The 21,862-nt window shown below is 44.6% G+C and overlaps 1 protein-coding gene across 6 annotated transcripts in view; it reads right to left on the bottom strand.

Moving 5' to 3' along the window:
* Nucleotides 1–20,697, bottom strand: part of CAMSAP2 (calmodulin regulated spectrin associated protein family member 2) — an 89,560-nt gene extending 68,863 nt beyond the window's left edge. For all 6 annotated transcript variants that reach the window (XM_040985419.1, XM_040985421.1, XM_040985422.1 and 3 more), the window contains exon 1: nucleotides 19,897–20,697. In XM_040985419.1, coding sequence (XP_040841353.1) covers nucleotides 19,897–20,035 — 139 coding nt within the window. In that variant the 5' untranslated portion in view covers nucleotides 20,036–20,697. The remainder of the gene's footprint in view (nucleotides 1–19,896) is intronic.
* Nucleotides 20,698–21,862: the final 1,165 nt, after the last annotated feature.

Raw genomic sequence — 21,862 nt, 5'->3', positions numbered from 1 at the left:
TCCCCCTCTGCCTGCTGAGGCAAGTGACAGCCATGGTTAGCAAACAGCCACAGTTAAAAATCTGTTATCAAGTATGAACGACTGTAAAAATCATACATAGATGACTTTTATGGAGAAGGAAATGAAGTTGGAAGGCAGTAGTTGGAAACAAGTGATGGGCAGAAGATACTGTTCAAGACAAACAAAAATACCCAGGAATAAAGCAAAGAGAAGAGCCAAGAGGCCAATTAAAGACACCAAACCTGGGTTACCAGAGAAATGACGTTTTCATTCATAGAAAAAGGAAAACCAGACACAGCACCAATTCTGGCAGCAAGATCATTAACCCAGCTAACATGCTGAGGTTGAGACGAGAGCAAAAAGGCCCACGAAGCAGCAAGAGATACAGTGCTCTGGAAAGTGGTCAAAAAGGGATGCGTCTGGCAGGGAATTTGGTAACATCTAAAAATATCATTCTTGTTTACTGACTGAAAGAATTTTCCTTCCTTCACAATTGCATTACCCAGTAGTGAGCCCATCTTCAACTTAATTGTCTCAGCACTGTGAACTGCAATGTAGTGCTGGAATTCATTCAATTTTTATTATCACAGAAACTCAGTTTTTAGAACTGCAAAGAGTAAATTATTCCATTTTAAGATAACTATTATAAGGGCCTAGCTGCTAAAGTCCTCACCTTGAATGCGCCAGGACCCCATATGGGTGTTGGTTCTAATCCTGGCCACCCCACTTCCCACCCAGCTTCCTACTTATGGCATGGGAAAGTAGTCAAAGACAGCCCAAAGCCTTGGGATCCCGCACCCATATGGAGACCAGGAGGTGGCTCTTGGTTCCTGGCTTCGGACTGGCTCAGGTCCAGCTGTTGTAACTACTTGCGGAGGAATCAACAGACAGAAGATCTTCCTCTAGTCTTTCCTTCTTTCTGTATATCTGAGTTTCCAATAAAAATAAAATAAATCTTTTAAAAAAAGATAACTATTACAAAATGTATACACAATGCATTTTGACTTCTTATGCCAATTTGAAAATAACTAAACCATGTGTTGTGGTATCTCAACATCAGACTTGGGAAAAGAAATCTTACCTATCTATCCTATCTATATATACCCACCTAGAATTTACTTATCACTCTACACCACTCGGAGACACTGGTAAATCAGATGCTACACAAATAAACAATAACACTATTTACTAATACTTACTAAGAATCTATCTGTCAGATGCTGTTCTAAATACAACTGTGTGGTTTAATCTTAACAACCTCTTATCCCCACTTGAAAAACAAAGAACTCAAGAAAGGCTACCTTGTCTAAAGACACATAACAGATAATAGAATCTAGCTCCAAACTAGATAGTTATACAGACTCAAAACTAACAAGGTGTTGCCAATACCAAGGAAAGAAGGAAGGTCAGAGACGGAGCCTGCTATTTCTGTTTTATTAAGGCATTAACCATAAGCCTGCACTGAAAAGCCAGAGCTTTAAAAAGATTCCAATGGAAAAGATTCATAGCAAACCAAAGCATATTTCAAGAATATGACAAAAACAGATTTATCAACCCTACCAGTAATGTAAGACTTTATATTGAATATTATAAACCCACATCCTTTAGAAACAGGTTTCAAGAACAAAAACTGAAAGCCGGTAATGTGGAGCTGATAGTTAAATTCTCCTTGAGATGCCAGTGTCCCACAGTACCAGCACAGGTTGGAGTCCCAGTTGCTCTGCTTCCCATCCAGCCTATTGCCAATGCACCTAGAGAAGCAGCAGATGGTTCAAGTGCTTGGTCCCTGCCACCAACATGGGAGACAGAATGGAATTCCTAGTTTCTGGCTTTAGTCTGGCCCTTCTGGCCATTTGAGGAGCAAACCAACAATGGAAGATCTCCCTCTCTGCCTTCTAAATAAGTAAACACACAAACACACACACACCATATGTATACCCTTAACATATACCTATTAAGAGAAACTCTTTAAAAAAAAAAAGAGAGAGGAACTTTTTAGGGGGCCAATGCTAGGGAACAGTGGGTTAAGCTCCTGTTTACAATGGCAATATCCCACTGTCTTTCAAATAAATAAATAAATATTTTGTTTTTAAGCAACACTTAAAAATATCTTACATTTTACTAATGGACAATTATTATTTTATTAAAGCATTATTATTCAATTTGCATTCAACTGAATCACATTTTATATCTTAATTTTTAAAAAATGAATTGAAACAGTATTTTAAGAAATAAGCAGGCAAAATTAAAAGCAAGAAACTTCATTCTCTCCTTACCTCTTAAACAAAAAAGGTAAGAGAGAGAAATCAATGCTTGTGGAACTGTTGAGTAAAATACTACTGTGAGAACTACAAGAATGAGACAAGTTTTTCTTGTGTACCACTACTTAAGCAGAAACCAATTAACCATGTCATAAATTCTGACTAGGTCTAAGTTTTAAAATTAACATTCACCTGAAATACTGAGGTACAGGCAGAGGGAAAACAGATGATATTGCTCAAGACAATTTCAGACTAGCCACTGGCTGCATCTATATTCCACAAAGTGACAAAAAGGGGTAAGAGGGAAAAGCATTTGAGAAATATTATCACACTAAAACATGGATATGTTGTCTTATTTTCCAAATTTAAAAAAGTTTCTAATCATTACCAATAGAAAACATGAAAATTTTAAAATCTTACAACAGAAAATAAACCACAGACTGAAGTCAAAATTAACCAGAAGACAAATATGATCAACAACATTTAAAACAAACACACAAAAACTCCTTCTAGTCAATACCCTAATTTGTGAGACATGTAGATAAATCTATCAAAATGAGGGCCTGATGCGATGATGGCTCAGTGACTAAATCCTTGCCTTTCAAGCGCCAGGATCCCACTTGGGCACTGGTTTGTGTCCCAATAACTTCACTTCCCATGTAGCTCCCTGATAGTAGCCTGGGAAAATAGTAGACGACAGCCCAATGCCTTGGGACCCTGCACCCATGTGGGAGACCTGGAGACCTGACTGGAATCAGCTCAGCTCTGGCCATTGTGGCCACTTGAGGAGTGAACCAGCACGTCTCTGTATGTTTGTCTTTCCAAGAAAAATAGATAAATCTTAAAAAAAAAAAAAAAGAAAAGAAATACCAAAATGAATAAATGGCAAGGATATACTGAGATGAGTATATTTACACATGATCAAAGGGCAAGAACCTGATCTGTGCTACTCACCACAAATCCCCCCAGGTACCTGGTGCCTGGTACATGCAAGCACTCAATAAATATTTCAAAACAAAAACAAAAACCCAAAACTGTTGTTGCTAAAAATTCTAGCCATGGAACCAGTATTCCAGTATTGTGGCATGGTGGTTCATGATGCCAGCATCTCTGCTGGGGTCCCAGTTCTGGCCTTGGCTGCTCTGCTTCCAATCCAGCTCCCTGCTAAAGGACTTAAGAAGACAGTGGAAGCCAACCCACTACATGGGACCCCCAAACATATGGGAGTTCTTGGTGGAGTGCCAGGCTCCTGGCCTAACCCCAGCTATTGTGGCCATTTAAGGAGTGACTGCTCTCTCTATTGTTCTGCATGTCAAAATAAATAAATAAATCTTTCTAAAAAATAAAAGAAAAAAGGAAAATTCTAGTCATTAGCCTTTCCCTGAAGAAATTCCCAGATTTCAATATTCCTTTCAAACAGCTTCCTGATTGTACACTAGTAATCCTAACTTATTCCTTGTACCCGCTTTGAAAAAAAGCAGTTTTCTCCTGGGCTATTTTACGTTTGTAATACATTGTCAAAGTCAAACCCTTTCCCAGTTAACCTACATTCATTTCAAACTTGAGGAAATTCTGTTGGGAAAGTATGGGCTTTGAGCTTAAAAAAAAAAAAAAGATTTGGCAGCATCCCAATTCTACCACTTAATATGATAGGGTCCTAAGTACAGTAACTAACTTTTCCACTTTTTACTAGTGTGACCTCAACGTTCCATACTTTTCATCCTCCAATGGGCACCAAATGCCCAAATCTTTCTGATGGTAGAACATGCCAAGTTCATACCCTATAGCCCCTGCACCGGTTGTTGTCTTTGTTACTAATGCTGTTCCCCTTGCCACACAGTAGACTGGCTCTTAGCTTTCAGATATCAGTTCAATTCATCTCCTCAGACACACCTTTCCTAACAACCCAATCAATCAGCCTACTTCAATTTTTTTGATAACAATTATCATTTCACAATATTTTCTTTATTTCTGTCCCCTCCCATTATCAAGAGGAGCAGGACTCTTTCCTGTCCTGTGTCAAAGTGCATGGCAGGTACCAATTAGAAGTGGCTCTCCCTGCCCCTCCCTTTCTCTTCATTAAACAACAATGTGTCAAGTGCTGTCAAGTGCTCTCCAGTATTCCTGAACTTGAATTACAGCCTCTACTCCTCCCATGACTTTATGAGACTTAAACTAGTACTGGGAACTCCAGATCCTCATAAGCTACCACCTCAAACTCAAAATGGAAGCCAGGTTTCTCAATGACCAGGAGTTACAAACATGAGTATGGAAAATGCAGACTACAAGGATGATCTAGGATGTGCTGGTATGAATATAAGGCATGTACAAATCATACAGAAAGAAACATAGACACATGCCATCTGCATCTACAAATGTGTTGTAGCCACATGCCAACCACATGTATGACCGTGTTGGCTAGTTCTTCATACTGCATAGCTATTTCTCCTGGGATACTACCAGCACCCTCACCAGAATCTCAGCTCAGTCATTCAAACCACAGAAGTGAGACAAGTGCTGAATGAGGGTTCTACCCATTCAGAGAACTGTGGGGGAAACACAGAAGAGGGTGACCCAGGTGGCCCCTGCAGAGCACTGGCTGCTTTGACAAAGCACACGGGGGTGGAGGAGGTTTGCCAAGAGCTCAGACTGTGCCTAGAAAAGGGCTTGATGCCCAAAGTGTGATTAATCACCCAAAGTGTGAATGTCAGGCAAGACAAGAACCGACTGTAGATGGACTGCAGGCTAAAGCAGACTACAGAGGCTTAACAACTACATGCCATGCAGTCCGGGCATCCCAGAACGGGAAGGAAAATAACAATGACATTAAAACAACTGGTAAAACTGCTATGAGCTGCAAATTAGACATATATCAAGGTGAAATTGATGATTTGTAAGATTATGTCAGAAGTAGCCTTCATCTCAGGAGACACAAACTGAAGCATCCGTGGGTTAGGGAGCACAATATCCCTACAGCGTCCCCGAATATTCAGGAAATATTATTTATATGCATGCTCATAGAGACACATACATACAAGTGTTTGGAAAGAAAGGGAAGGATTGAGAATAAAAAAACATGGGACAAATCGTTAACAGTTGCTAAATCTGGGTAAAGGGTATTTGGGAATTTTTTGTACAATTCTTGCATGTTTGAAGTTGTGTTGCAAAAAGTTGCAAAACCTTAAAATGCCCAAAACCAATCTTTCCCCCAACTTGATCCCAGTTTCCCTACATGACTAAACTACATCACTGTCCTGCTGTACAGCCACAAACCATGAACGATGCCTCCTCCCTTCTCCTCTGGAAAACAAATCAGCTGAGAGCCCAGTCAACAGCAGGCCCCTCCCAATTCCAACTTCCATCTCCCGGGTCCTGCAACAAGGCAACTTCTCATCTCTGCTAGTATGTTTACCTCGAAAAAACTCCACACTCACTCTGTTCCCACTCCAAATGATTCTCCACTGTAGCCAGATTTGCTTATTTCTCAGAAGAAAATTTGTCACATCACACGAAACACCACCAACACTCTGAGGGTGCTTCAAAGACATCTTGCTTCTTGAGGGACTAAACCCTCCTCTGACCTAAGACATGATCTTGTCTCCATCAGCCACGAGTGGCTCCTGGAGAGCATGTCCTCATCCACTGCAAAGGCCTTGCCTATTGTAGTCAGCTGATTTAAAATGCTCTTTCTCTTGGACCCAGCATGGTGGCCTAGTGGCTAAGGTCCTCACCTTGAACACATCGGGATCCCATATGGGTGTTGGTTCTAATCCTGGCAGCTCCACTTCCCATCCAGCTCCCTGCTTGTGGCCTGGGAAAGCAGTCAAGGACGGTCCAAAGCCTTGGAACCCTGCACCTGCGTGGGAGACTTGGAAGAAGCTCCTGGCTCCACATCGGCATAGCACTGGCCATTGCCATCACTTGGGGAGTGAACCAATGGATGGAAGATTCTGTCTCTCCTCCTCTCTGTATATCTGACTTTCCAATAAAAATAAATAAATCTTTTTTAAAAATAAAATGCTCTTTCTCTTTACTCTTTTTTTAAAAGATTTTTAAATCTTTTTACAGGTGAAATGTTTTAAGACTCCTTTAAAGGATGCATTTATTTATGTGAAAGAAAGTGTGACAGAGGGAGGAACACAGTGCTGTTCTACCTGCTGGTTCACTCCTCAAATGCCCTCAAAGATGAGATCTGGCAGCCTGAAGTAGGAATCAGGAACTCCAGCCAGGTCTCTCACGACGTGGTGGCAGATATTTGGGCCAGCTTCTGCTGCCTTGAACTCAAACTAGCACCCCAATACGGATGCCTCATAATTTACTGGGCTATACCACTAATCCCTTAAAACACCTTGAGCAGATAAAGAGATAAGCTTGTTAGACACAGACTAGATAGAATGTGGCAAACAAAGGTAAACAGCAGCATAAAATGAGATAGAACAAAAGGATCTAATATTCACAAGGCACCCAACACTTTTTATAATAGAGTAAATCTACATGAGTAAATGAACACTAAACATTTATACACATCTAATATCATGAGCCCTTAATTCAGCCATTGATTGATGATGTCCATTCTTTGTCAACATGTCCTCTACCCAAGGAATATGAAAGCCGTGGCAAATCCTCAGGCTTCCTGCCAAGCTGCAGCCTGTGTGTCTCTGACAGAGGTCATCTGTGTGTCACTGTGGGCCTCCTCGCTGGAACCTCACCTCTGGTGACTGCACCATCAACAGGGCCATCAGAGAGAGCCACAAGGACACCATTTACCACCAGTTTCAGAGAAGCCCTTCCTCCCCCTGCCTGTTTGCTACTCTAAGCACACTAACTCATGCCATCTCTCTTTTTAATTTTTTAGAGATATTTTTTAATTTATTGATTTTTATTGGGAAGTCAGATATACAGAGGAGAGACAGAGAGGAAGATCTTCTGTCTGATGATTCACTCCCCAAGTGACCACAACGGCTGGTGCTGTGCTGATCCAAAGCCAGAAACCAGGAATTTTCTCCAGGTGTCCCATGCAGGTACAGGGTCCCAAGGCTTTGGGCCGTCCTCAACAGCTTTCCCAGGTCAGAGGCAGGGAGCTGGATGGGATGTGGAGCCACCGGGATTAGAACCGGCACCCATATGGGATCCTGGCATGTTTAAGGCGAGGACTTTAGCTGCTAGGACACCGCCCCAAGCCCCATGCCATCTCTTCCTATCTACTTCTCACTCAATTTAATCGGAGCTGGTGTTCAGATTAAGCTTCCACCAGCAATGTGGGGATATCAGTCCAAGTCTCTGCTGTTCTATTTCCTATCCAGCTTCCTGCAATTGCACCTTGGAAAACAGTGGAAGATGTCCAAGTGCTTGGACTCCAATACCTACATGGGAGATCCAGAAGACGCTCCAGGATCCTGGATTCAGCCAGGCTCAGCTATTGGTCGCTGCAGTCATTTGGGTAGTAAACCATCAAATGGAGGCTATGTCTCTTTCTCTAACAGTGACTTTCAAACAAACAATTCTTTTTAAAAGATTTATTTATTTTTATTAGAAATCCAGATTTACAAAGAGAAGGAGAGAAAGAGAGGAAGATTTTACATCTATTGGTTCACTCCCCAAGTGGCCACAATGGTCAAAGCTGAGCCAATCCGAAGTCAGGAGCCAGGAGCTTCTTCTAGGTCTCCCACATGGGTGTAGCATCCCAAGGGATGCTTTCCTAGGCTGCAAGCAGGGAGTTGGATGGGAAGTGGAGCAGCCGGGATCTAAACTGTTGCCCACATCAGATCCAGGCACGTGCAAGGCTAGGATTTAGTCACTGATCCACAATGCTGGGCCAGCAAACAACTAAGTCTTTAAAAAGGAGAGTAACCTATGCAAAATGTCACAAAACAAATATTCTGGGGGGAGGAGGTGGCTATTACAGTGGTTTAACACGTTAATCCTTCACCTTGCAGCCCTAGTATCCCATATGGGAACCAGTTCTAGTACTGGGTGCTCCACTTGCAATCCAACTTCCTGTTTATAGCCTGGGACCGTAGCAGAGAATGGCTCAAGTACTTGAGCCCTTCTACCCACGTGGGAGACTCGGAAGAAGATCCTGGCTCCTGGCTTTTGATCAGCTCAGCTCTGGCTATAAAGACCATTTGGATAGTGAACCAGCAGATGGAAGATCTCTATTTTTCCTTCTCTCTTTGAATCCACCTTTTGAGTGGAAATAAACGTATCTTTCTAAAAAAAATACTCTGGTTTCTTTAACAAAATAATCACATTACAAGCAAGATGAAATAAGATGGAAAACGTATTTACATTAACATTAAAAAAAAAAAACCTTAAAGAGACATATTAATTGGTTGCCAACTATCACCACTATCCTGATTGGAACAAATGAACTATAAAATATGCCCACCAATTATTATTTGATGCTTTCTCTTTAATAGCGAAGCTTAATTTTCCTCCCTTTGGGTTTGCACTGGCTATTGTACCTTGCTGCCAATGAAGAGAATATAGAGGGAGTGGCAATGATTTCCAAGACATGTGAAGAAAGGCGTCATTGGCTTTCTACTTCCCATCCTCAATGTTCTTTTCCCCAGGCTTACGAGGCTCAACACTGTGATTTTCTTTACTCCTCTGCAGTTATTCTAGGCCTGGCTCCTTTGCTGGCTGGCTCTTGACACTGACTCTCCCTCAAGACTGGTGGTACATTCTTATTGCCAGCTACATCTGGTGCCTCTTAGATCAAAGCTTCAGACAGGGATTTTCAAGGACCAATGCACACACCATTTTAGACTGTCCTCAACTTCAACGCTGTTTTCTCCCATACTCTCATACACTTACTCACAATCTGAACATTTCCTAAGATCTCATCTTTTGTTCCATATATTCAAAGGATCCAGCAGTCTCAACTTTTCCTCTATATGCACTGCCATCATCGAAACTAAAGCTGCCATCACGTCTTGCTTAGACCATAGTAACTCCCCAACTGATTTCCCAATTCATGACAATTAGTCCAACCCAACCCATTTCCTATTTTAGATCCTTCTTTAAATTGTGGTAAAACAAACACAGCATAAAATTTACCATTTTAACATGTATTCTCTTAACAAGTCTGCGGTACATAGTGGCAAGCATGGGAACACCAGGGTAGGGGGCAGGTCTGGTGGGAATTATGGGGAGTCACTCCAAACTAGGCTGCAGTTCCCACTGGTTTGCGTGGGGGCCAAGTATGAAGTGGGCAGGATCTGGCTGGACTGCAACACCCATCGGTTCACATGGAAGACAGGGCTGGAAACAGAACAGATCCAGCAACTGCAACGACCAGCACGTGCGAAAGCTGTACTGGACCCTGTACTGGCAAGCACACACAAGAATCAGGTCTGGGAACACCTCAGATGAAGTTTCTTTGGAGATCCCTCCAACTGAACTGCTGATCTCAGAACCCCAACCATGAAGAGACTATGGCAAACAGTAGATTCTGAATAGACTTCATTGTGCTTGGAATGGTGAGACTGGCAGCAATTCAGAACTGTAGAACTATCAAAACTGCCTGAGCAGGATCCTTGGAGCATGCCCCACATGGGGCCTTGGGATGGTGGGAGGCTGGGTAGGGCTAATCTATTTCTCCCCTGACCCCAGATACAGGGGGGAAAACTATGATATTAGTATGAAAACAATGCTCTTACCCACTTTCCTGTTCCCTTTGTACCCTAATCAACTATGTAAGATTCTGATGAGGTTTCCCTGCCTAGAACAGAAACAAACCATCTACTCCAAAGCTGTCTTCACTGAAGACAAATGTCTTAAATATTTTAAATGTTCTTTCCTCCAAGAGTATAAAGTACTTAATACCTCTAATATTTCAATTTCAGAGATAGAAAATGATTTGTGGGGGAGGTCTGGAAATGGGTAGACATGGGAGCTTGACAGTAACTTTATAAGATTACACACGGGGGACCTGGCAGGGTAGTCTAACAGCTAAAGTGCTCGCCTTGAATGAACCGGGATCCCATATGAGTGCTGGTTCTAATCCTAGCAGCCCTGCTTCCCATTCAGCTCCCTGCTTGTGCTCTGGAAAAGCAGTCAAAGACAGCCCAATGCCTTGGGACCCTGCACCCATGTGTGGGAGACCCAGAGGAACGCCTGGCTCCCAGCTTTGGATTGGCGCAGTACTAGCCGTTATGGTCACTTGGGGAGTGAATCATCGGATGGAAGATCTTCCTCTCTCTCCTCCTCTATGTGTATTTGACTTTGCAATAAAAATGAATTAAAAAAAATCTTAAAAAAAAAATCACACAGGGGTTGGCATGTTGACTCAACTAGCTAATCCTCCACCTCCAAGTTCAGGTATCCAATAGAGGTGCTGGTTCGTGTCCCAGTTGCTGCATTTCTCATCGAAGCTTCCTGCGTGTGGCCTGGGAAAGCAATAGAAGATGGCCCAAACCTTTGGGATTCTGCACCAGTGTAGGAGATTCAGAGGAGGCTCCTGGCTCCTGGCTTTGGATCAGCTCAATTTAGGCTACTGCTACCACTTGAGGAGTAACCTAAAGGATTGAAGATCTTTCTGTCTCTCCTTCTCTGTAAATCTGTTTTTCCAATAAGTCAATAAATCTTAATTTAAAAAAACACACATACATTCAAGGTCCTTAAGTACATGAGAAGTGGAGCAGAGAGATGAACACTTATTTCAGTTAGTTGTCATGTCTTTATAACAAGAGAATAAAAACAAGTTCTTCTAAACATTCCTGGCCCTCAGACTCCAGAGTGCAACTCAGACTGCTCCAGAGGAAGCCCATGTCCCTCTACTGCGACACTGCCAGACTTTGTTTTTAAGTTTGTAGTGAGAAATAGGTTAATAAAAAGAAATATTTGAAATAATAACAGATAAAATCGCAATCCACAATGGGGAAACAGACTACCCGAGAGAAGTTCTAAGTGTAAGACAGATTTCAATGCTTTGCTACCAGGACTATACTGCAAACAGAAAAACTGAGACAGAATGCTTCGGGGGGCCCAGCGGCGTGGCCTAGCGGCTAAAATCCTCGCCTTAAACACGCCAGGATCCCATATGGGCGCCAGTTCTAATCCCGGCAGCTCCACATCACATCCAGCTCCTGCCTGTGGCATGGGAAAGCAGTTGAGGACAGCCCAAAGCTTTGGGACCCTGTACCCGTGTGGGAGACCTGGAGGAGGTTCCTGGCTCCTGGCTCCAGATCGGCACAGCATCGGCTGTTGCGGTTACTTGGGGAGTGAATCATCGGACAGAAGATCTTCCTCTCTGTCTCTCCTCCTCTCTGTATATCCACCTTTCCAATAAAAATAAAATAAATCTTTAAAAAAAATATCTTAAAAAAAGAAAAAAAGAATGCTTCATGAATATGTTCCAAAAAGGGAGGGAATAAGCAGCAGCAGAATTGCTTCGTAGGCTTAACCTTATGGCCAACAGTCAACGCTCAAAAAGAAAAGGAAAAAATATCGTGAGACTTAGGGAGGGAAACTTCTCAACATGACAAATGAAACAGTTATCACCTCAGCTAAAGGGCTTGTCACTCCTCAGATACCATGATTTCTAAGTTACCAATACAGGTTCATGGTCCAGTACATGCAGAAAGCTAGATCCACTGAGGCAGAGAAAGGCCCTGGAAGGACACACGAGTGTCGCATATACTTCCTATTTCTGCATCAACCAATCAAATCTGAATAAGCTTGTTGAAAAAAAAAATCAGTTTAAATTTTTCCAAAAAATTTTAAGGCTGACATATGAAAGTTTATTATGCCTTTTTAAACTGTACAAAGTATAATACAAGATGCAAAAATACAAACTTTGGTATCACAAAGGATTAGATTTCAATTTTGGTTCCATCACTAACAAGCTAACCCTGTTTTGTCATTTACCAAAAAAGATAGACTGTCAAACTTCCTAAATTCTTATTTTTGATTTATATATCCAGGAAATAAGATGTCTTATAATTAATACACACTTTGACATACAAAACCTTCTAAATCAGGGCATATTTTAGCATGTCAACTGTGCTGATTCTCAAGCTGGGACCTTTTAGCTCCCCAGCGACATCTTCTGTTGCTGTCACAGCTGCGGTAGGAATAGGGTAGAGGATACCCCCGGCATCTAGCGCCCGGTGACAAGGAGCCTAATAAAATGCACTGGGCAGCCTCCAGCAACAAATTATCTGGCCAGTAGTTCTGTGGTCGGGGAAACCGTGCTTTACTCTCAGAAGAAGAAAAAAGAGAACACTACTTAATACAGTTGTTCTCATAACTTGAAGAAACAATGAATATAAAATGCTCAAAATAGTAATTAGCAAAGTACACATCGAGTAAATTAGCAATAGTGTTAAATATTGGGTGCCTAATTGATTGATCAACTAAATAAACACCAAATTCCTTAACACGACCTTTCACATAATTATGTCCCAATTTGTCTTTCAAGCTGATCTCCCACTACTTCACTGTATAAACCCTTCCAGTCAATCCAGCCTGTGTTGTTTCATTAACACCACCTGGGTTTCCCAACTCCCTGGCTGTCCATGGAACATGTCCCTCCTCTGCAATGCCTGCTGCCCATATGCCTGACTCTCTTTAGGGTCTACCTTATTTATTTGTTAATGTTGTTGTTTTAATAAAGATTTATTTTATTTGGAAGTCAGAATTACAGAAAAAGAGATTTTCCATCTGCGGGTTCACTTCCCAAATGGCACCAATAGCCAGAGCTGGGCTGGTCTGAAGTTGGGATCCAGGGTTTGCATGCGGGTGCAGGGACCTAAGAGCTTGGGTCATCCTCACTGCTTTCCCAGACCAGTAGCAAGTAGCTGAATCAGAAGTGAAGCAAGCAGGACATGAACAGGCACCACATGGGATTGCAGCACTGCAGACAGAGAATTAGCTCAGTATGCCACCTCCAATTTTTTTGTCTTGGCATGTGAAATAAGGGTATGCTGTCATTTATATGGTATGATTCAGTGAAAATTATTTATAACTATGCTAAATGATATGATAGTCACATAATTTCTGTACTCTATTTTAGCTATCACAAGTAAGAGAAAACATGTAATATTTGTCTTTTTAGGTTTGACTTATTTCGCCAGCATAATGTTCTCCAACTACATCCATTTTATTGAAAATGTTAGGATTTTTTATACCAATTAATATCCCATCACATATATATAGCACATTTTGTTTATTCAGTCATCAGCTGATGGATAATCACATGGTTCTATATCTTATCTAGTGTGACTTGAGTTTCTATAAACACGGCAGTACAGGTTCCTCTCTCAAATACTGCTTTCATTTCCTTCAGTTATATTCCCAGGAGTGGGATACCTGGGTCTAGGGTCCACCTTAAATACCACCTCCAATGCTGAGCTCTCCCTCAAAACTTTTTAAGCTGAAAAGGACCCTCCGCCCTCAAGCACCACTGCCCACCTTCCCAGCTCCCCCTCGGAATGTCACTGCTGCGGCAACACTGCTTTTGGTTCCTGAACTCTGCCACAGTTCACACTTGTCAGGCCTCCTACTAGAGTGTAACTCCTGAAGGCATTGTTTAGGCCACAGCAATGGACTGCTTATCACACGGCTGGCCTGGGTGTTAGCAGGACTGCTCTCTCCCAATTCTCCAGCTTCCTCTGACTGCTCCTGCTCACCGCAATGTCCTTTGCTGGCCAACCCCCATGCCAAGTAGCCATGGCTCTAGATCCCTTCTGGAATTTCTTCTCTTCCTCTACAGTTCATCTACTTTCAGTTTCAGTTATGCTGTTAAAACAGATCATCAAATTATCTATTCTAGCCTCTACTTCTTAATCATATTGCAGACTTAGATTTACAGCTACCTATATCATTGGTTTTCTCAGACAAGATGTTAAACTAAGTGGATCAGGATTTCCAAGAACAAAGCTGCCTTCCCACTCCAGTTCACTGTGGTCTCTCATCTACCAAGGCATCAACCAATCCCCTAGTCACTAGCCTCAAGACCATCCTCTGGGGAACCTCACGTGATCTGCATCCCGTTACACTCTTTCCCTTACAACATCCCAAATTCAGCCATTTGGAAATCTTAGCAACTTCTGTAATTTCTACCCTACAGAACAGTGGGAGAGCACAGGCTGAAGTCAGACTCGCCAGGTTCAGATCCCAGCTCCTTTAGCCGGGGGTTCTAAGTGAGGCTCCAGGCCTCACTTTCCTCATCAGTAAAACTGGAGTGACTATGGGCTTCTTCCCCTTTAGGACTGTCTCAACCCTCATGAGGACTAAAACAAAACAATACGTGTGAAACACCTAAACACAGAATGCCCAGTGAAGAGCAATAGTTCTATCACGACTTCATCCTTGTTCTGGCACTCCTCATCTCTTGCCCAGACTCCTGCCACAGAGTTCCAAACTGGGATCTCTGCCAAGTCTCTCTCTTCTTTTTTTTAAAGATTTATTTTTTTATTATTTTTTCATTGGAAAGGCGGATATACAGAGAGGAGAGACAGAGAGGAAGATCTTCCGTCCGATGATTCATCCCCTAAGTGAGCGCAACGGCCGATGCTATGCCGGTCCAAAGCCAGGAGCCAGGAACTTCTTCCGGGTATCCCACATGGGTGCAGGGTCCCAAGGCTTTGGGCCATCCTCAACTGCTCTCCCAGGCCACAGGCAGGGAGCTGGAAGGGAAGCGGGGCTGCCGGGATTAGAACCAGTGCCCATATGAGATCCCGGGCGTGCAAGGCGAGGACCTTAACCACTTGCGCCACCGTGCCAGGCCCTGCCAAGTCTCTCTTAACCATAACTCTACCCATTGCTCTCTCCATTTTCATACATGTCTCGTCAGACCTCACGTAGGATTTTTGACAAGATCTGTTGGGATATGCCAAGAAGTAGATCAAGATATGTTTCTAGTAGCAAATAATTTTATCACTAAACTAAATGGCATATAAGGAGGAATGGTTATTAGACTGAAAGGCCTCGATTCTACATCAAGAACTTCAAATTCAGGAATTTAGTAGAGTTTCACAGAGGTTCTGTACACACATACCATTTCCCTGAAGGACTTTAAGGGAAGTAAATTCAGTAATATCACGGATTAAATTGAGCTAAGCTCTTTAAACACAGAAGTAGAGGCTACTTTGGTTTAACTTTCTCCTCTTTCACAATCCCTTAATTAGAGTATCTCTATTTTTTTCAAATTCATCTGCATAAGCTTATTCTTCATCTGATTAAAATTGTATCTACTGGGGCTAGCCCAGTGACACAGCAGGTTAAGCCACTACTTGGAACCCATTTCTCCTGAGTGAAGTTAGGAGACCTGACTCCTCAACTTCCAACTCAGCTATGGCTAATGCACCTGAGACGCAACACTTCATGGTCCAGGTACCTGGGTCCCAACCGTCCACGTTCCTGACTCAGGGGGAGCACAGTTCCTGACTCAGGTTCAGTGTGGCCCAGTCCTGGCTATAAGGGACATCTGGGGAGGAAACTACAGAAGTGGAAGAACACGTTTGTGTGTGCATTCTCTCTCACTCTAACAAGTAAACACATGTTTTGTTTTTAAACACACTGTCTGCATTCTTTCACAAAGTAACTTGCTAACATCTAAGCTATTTTTAATATTTTTAGCGTAAAGAGAAGCCTTAAAAGGAGCTACTCAAGCAAGACTTCACGTTAATACTCTGTAACTGAGCTGGGCGCTATAGCCTAGTGGGCAAAGTCCTCACTTTATACACTCCAGGATCCCATGTGAGCACTGCTTTGTGTCCCAGTTGCTCCACTTCCCATCCAGCTCCCTGCTCATGGCCTGGGAATGCAGTGGAGGACGGCCTAAAACCTTGGGGACCTGCACCCATGTGAGAGACCGGAAGAGGCTCCTGGCTCTTGGCTTTGGATCGGCTCAGCTCTGGCCATTATGACCACTTGGGGAGTGACCCAATGGATAAGAGATCTTCCTCTCTGTCTCTGCTTCTCTCTGTAAATCTGATTTTCCAATAAAAATAAAATAAATCTTTAAAAAAAATCCTCTATAACTGTTTTGCAAGCGTTTATAATGCCAGTACTTTACTTTTTAATGGTTCAATTACTTCATTATATGCCCACAATTTACTTCTAGATGTGATTTGCTAAGACTTTTCCAACATATGGCCCTATTACTAACTATTTCAATGCCAAAAGTTAGAAAGTTCCTATCAGAAAAGTGTGTCTGAAAACTCTGTATCATTGTTAAGAAAGAAGATTTTTAGTAAATCAAACTTGAAATTGGTCTTTTTTAAAAATTGATATGCTCTACTAAGCTTTTAGACAACAGTGTTAGTGGCTATTGGAGACTATTCACATAAAAAAATTAAAATCTTACTTTTTGCTATTAACTTTTACATTTGTTTTGAAAGACTGTTGACAAGCAGTAAACAAAATACACAAACAATATTCTTCAGTGTATTAATTTCTTATGAAGTCAATCTTTTAGAGTCTTATAAACTTGCTTTTCACCCCCCCTTGAAATGATCTCCTTATCCATTCCAACTAATACCAAGGCGAAAGTTAAGTACCAACAATATTCATCTAAACCACCTGCAACAGAGTTTAGAGCAGCCTATTGAGAAAGCAAGAAAAAAAAAGGACAAAAGGCTTTAGAGCCATGCTATGAGCAGTTCAAGTCCCCGCTGCTCCACTTCCAATCCAGCTCCCTGATAATGGTCTGGTAGGGCAGGTGATGGCCCAAGTGTGTGAGTGAGTGGCTCCCTGACATCCATGTAGGAGACCAGGAAGAAGCTCCTGGCTTGGGCCGGGCCCAACCAGCTACTGCAGCCATCTGCAGAACGAACCAGCATACAAAAATAGCTCTGTCTCTCCCGCTCTCTGTGTAACTCAACCTTTCAAATAATTTTTATAAACATTTATTTATTTTTATTGGAAAATCAGATATACCGAGAGGAGACAGACAGATCTTCTGTCCAATGATTCACTCCCCAAGCAGCTGCAACGACCGGAGCTGTGCTGATCCGACGCCAGGAGTCAGGAACTCCTTCAGGGTTTCCCACATGTGTGCAGGTCCCAAGGCTTTGGGCCATCCTCAATCGCTTTCCCAGGCCGCAAACAAGGAGCTGGATGGGAAGCAGGCCTGTTAGAATTAGAACCAGTGCCCACATGGGATACCAGTGTGTGCAAGGTGAGGACTTTAGCCACTAGGCCACCATGCTGGGCCCTAAATTTAAATTTTTTTCAAAAGATTTATTTTATTTTTATTTAAAAGAGATAATTTTTCTATTCATTGGTTCACTCTCATAAAAGCTGCCATAGCATGAGCTAACTGAGCCAAAGCCAGGAGCCTGGGGCCTCTTCTGGTTTTCCATGTGGGTGAAGGGGCCTAAGAACTTGAGCCAGCCTCACTGCTTTCCCAGGCCACAAGCAAGGAGCTGAACAGGAAAGCAGTCAGCCAGGACACGAACCAGTGCCCATACACAACACCGGGGTGGAAGTTGAGCCTACTATATACTATGACACTGTACCCCCCCCCAAATAAATTTTTTAAAATCTCTCTTTAAAAAAAAAGGCTTAAGTAAGTATTATGTGTCAAAAAGATTTTAATGCACATTGCAGGCACATTTTACATACTTGCAGATGGACGGTACTCCACAGAAAGACACAGTAAAAGAGTCTGAAAACAAGCTGGCAGGCAGAAGACCCAGAGGCCAGAGGTTTACTCTTGTGAAAACTAATCTGTGTACCCCCTCATTTGTACAGTTCCTGAGGAATGAATGAAGTAACATATCTAACAAGTATGTGCCCCTCTACTCACACCTTATTCCCTAGGTCAGCTCTCTAATGGACACGTCTCTGCCTCTTCCCAGCAATCTGACAGCAGGAAGCTGTAACCCCTCTGGGCACTGGTTGGTGTGTTTTTTAAAATGGGAAGCACGCTACCTATCCCAGTTGTTGTGAACCCCAAGCATACAACAACACAAAGCATCTAGCAGAGCGCCTGGCCAATGACAGATTCCACTAACACTACGCCCCTTTCACCTCCTTTCTTCTTCAAACGCATTTAATCTGCCTTGTCCAGTGGTCCTGAAGCTAGCAACTTCCCTGACACACATCCAGAAAGTAGGCCATTTTCTGGCTGGCTGTCTTCATGCACGCCAGCAGAATTTTGACATGTGTACTCTAGGTGTCCTCTCAGTTTTAATGGAAAGAAAATAATTTCTCTCTGCCTCCTATTTTGTAATGTTACTTCTCACATAGGTTACTATATAAATTTCCATCTCCATTTTTTTAAGATTACTTAAATGGCCTTCATTTACCTTCCAGATAGAGATTAGTTTCAGTATATGGCTCAAGTTAAAACCAAAATACATCTATTGTTCTCACTGGTTGTATCACTAGTGTCAGAAAATCAGAAGGAAAAAAACCAAAGTGCTTTCTCCCATGTTTTCCTTGACACTTAGCTTCAAAGAAGCATTTAAAATTTGTTTTTTCAAAAGGACTTACTGTATTTTGTCTGGTGTCAGTTCAATCTGAGAATTCAAACAAAATTAAACAAAAATCACATCTATGTGAAATTTTCCCCAAAAAATAATTCAAATCATTTTCCAAGCACTGAGATTTGAGATTCACCTACTACTTCACTTGTGGCCAGCACTGAAAACATTCATCTGTGTATGAAGCAGCAAAACTGAACTAAATAATTTAGCCACACAAATTGGATGTAAGCAGTCTTCCATAAATATCTAAAGGAACATGTGAAGGAAAGTTGCAAATGCTAAAGCTTCTCAACAAAGAGTTTCTGCATCCAATATCCATTCAGTGCTGAGCACAACTCTTGCAAAATGAGTCTCCGAAGTTGCCAGGCTAAATTACAGGGGCATCTCGCAGGGAAGCAGCTCTACATTTTCTCCCCGTTCCGGAACACGGGCTCCTCAGTGCAGGGGCCCGGTCCTGCTCTTCTGTAGGCCTGGGCATCGCACGGAGCGTTGACACGCCACTGCACTATACAAGGTGTGCGGCAACAGCCCCCTTCTCCCAAAAAGAAATGCCCAAGGTAGGGAGTTGTTTCTCTTCCTTTCTGATGATAACATACATGGGGGGGGGGGGGGGGCAAGAAGCTTGTGATCCTACGGAAACAGTGCCCGCGGTCACCAAGCCCAGCACCGCCTTAGTCAGCCCCTGTTCTGCTAGGGCGGCCCGACACAGGCTTCCAGAACGCCCAGGGATTTCAGCAACAGGCCAGCTTCCAGTGCCGGCCAAGCCGGAACAGCGGCCATCGCTGCAAATGTCAAAATCCATGCCCGCTGAAGGAGCCCACTCAGATTTCCCCGTGGTATAGTCACAATTAGGAGCGAGGGGGAAACGGGGCTAGCACGAGAAAAATGCCACTACTGAAAAATCACTCTACGGAAAAGCACGACAGCTCTCACTGAAGAAACGCCAAACACCCTCGGACTGCCCGACAAAAGGAATCGGGCCAGAGCCCACCTGATCAGTCAAGCAAATGTCGACCCAACCTGCCCTCCCTTTCTCCACAGCTTCCCAGCATCTCCCTGAACCTGTTCGAGAAGACATGCATGGGGGAGGCAGGCTGGCGGGGGGGGGGGGGGGGGAACACCGCGGATCGGGAACAAAAAAAAAAGAAAACCAGGTTGTGCACATGCTGAGGAGGAAGAGGGAAGCCCACACTGACCTGTCCCATAGGCTTTGGCCACCAGCCAGGCCAGATTGCAGGCGATTTTGGCCCTGGAGAAATCATAGTGGTCAAAGGGCTTGATGGCTGGAACAATGAACGTCTTCCTCAGCTCCCGGGAGTCTGCAGCATCCCCCATCTTTGCCGGCCGCGGCTCCTCGGGCTGTCCCGGCTCCCACCTTTCACATGGCGGGGATCGGGGTGCTCAGACCATCGGGGCCGGGGCGAGGCCGCCCGGCCGCCGCCGCCGCTCGCGGGAGCCGCCGCCGCTCCCCGGCATAGGAATGTGGCGGCGCCGCGGCCGTCCGTCCGTCCGTCCGCCCGAGCCCCACGCCCCGCGAGCGCGCGTGTGTGAGCGAAGCCGCCTCCCCTTTGTCTCCGTCGAGTCACACGGGCTTGGGGGAGGGTGCAGGCTTGGAAGGGCCCGGAATTTTCAGGGAGGGGAGCTGTGTGTGTCTGGGGGCCGGGGGTCCTCAACCATCATGTTGTGGGAAATGTCCCCGCCATCGGCCGTGCCCGCAAGCCCTGGCCTCCCTCTTCCCTGTCCTCGGAACGGAGCGAGCCCTCAGGCCGCGCGGGGACCGAGGGAGGCCCTCCCGGCGCAACCCGGCCGCGGCCCGCGGGAGACGAGGCCGAGGAAAACGTCAGAAAAAAAGGAAAAAGAAAAAAAATCACTGCGGCTCCCAGGCCGCCCGCGGCCCGTCGCCTCCTCAGCGCTGCCCTCCGTCGCCGCCGCTGCGCCGCCTCCCGGCTCTTCCTCCCTGCTGACGGCCAAGGCGGAGGCCCGCGAGACGCCGCAAATCCCCAGCCCTCAGTTCCTGCCTTATCTGTTACGTCCTTGTAATATTTCTCCCCTCCCCGCGTCGGCCGCCCAGCCGCTCCCCCTCAGCCGCCCGCCGCCGCCGCCGCCACCGCGCTGCGGTTTTCGGCTGCGGAATTGGATGGAAAGAGCAGAAGCGACCACTGCGCATGCGCCCTGGCGCGTCCCGGCCCCGCCCGCCGTCGCCGCCTCGAGCCCGCCGGGGCGCACTGGGCATGCGCGGCCTCGTTCTGGCTCGCGCCCGGGGTTGTGAGTGGCTGCGTTTCAAGCTAGCGGCGGGAGCGACGCTCGGGTGGACAGCGCCCGCGTCCTCGCGTTGGAAGAGGAAAGGGAAGGGAGGGAGGGACGAGGGGGAACCCTGGCCGAGGGTTTCCTGTTGTAACGACGCGGTGGCTGTTGTCAGTGCCTATGGTGTGGCTCACACTCCGCTGCGACCTGGACCTGCACGCAGTCCTGTGGAGTCCTCGCAGTGACCCTGAGGCGTGGTGGGGGTCATCTCTGGTCGACCCACGAGATTATGGAGAGGTGAGGTGATTTGAGTCACACACGGGTTTATCTGGGACGGGATCGGTGGCGCTCCAAGACGATGCTCGTTTCTTGACACCCGAGATCCTTTTTAAACTGCATGCCTTCCACTTAAACTTTAATCCTGGAAAGATGGACCCATTGCCTCAAGGGGGAAAAATATTTTGCAAAGTAAACTCACACCCAGCGTCCACAAGGTTTTGTGGCTTTGTCAGTCGGCTCTTCATAATCCCCACTGAACTCGAACTCGCGTGGCTTGTTCCCTGCTGTCCACCTGGTGTAAACTGCCTCACAGGAAGGCACCTCTTCCAGGAAGCCCTCCCTGACAGTGCTGAAGACTTCCCAGTCAGGGCTATTACACTGGTGGGGTCGCTGATGCTCCCAGGGCACTCTCCCCTCCCGTCCCCTTCCAATGGTAGTCACTACTGCTCAGTCAATGGCAGGTCGCTGTTTGCTCAGTGTTGTGGGGGTCCAAGGATAACTGACCGTTATTTTAACACTGAGCTGATTTCATGCGCTAATTCCTAACAGCTCGTTTTAGTACATTTTCTAAGTTTTAGTACATTTTTATATCTTTTTAATTTTAGTCAGAAAGCTCTGTATTCATAGATGGGAAAACAG

The sequence above is a fragment of the Ochotona curzoniae genome, unplaced genomic scaffold, assembly GCF_017591425.1.
Source record: "Ochotona curzoniae isolate NIBS_2020 unplaced genomic scaffold, NIBS_Ocur_1.0 contig_430, whole genome shotgun sequence".
Taxonomy (NCBI): domain Eukaryota; kingdom Metazoa; phylum Chordata; class Mammalia; order Lagomorpha; family Ochotonidae; genus Ochotona; species Ochotona curzoniae.
The sequence above is the reverse complement of the archived record's forward strand: the minus strand, read 5'-3'. Positions and strand labels throughout refer to the sequence as shown.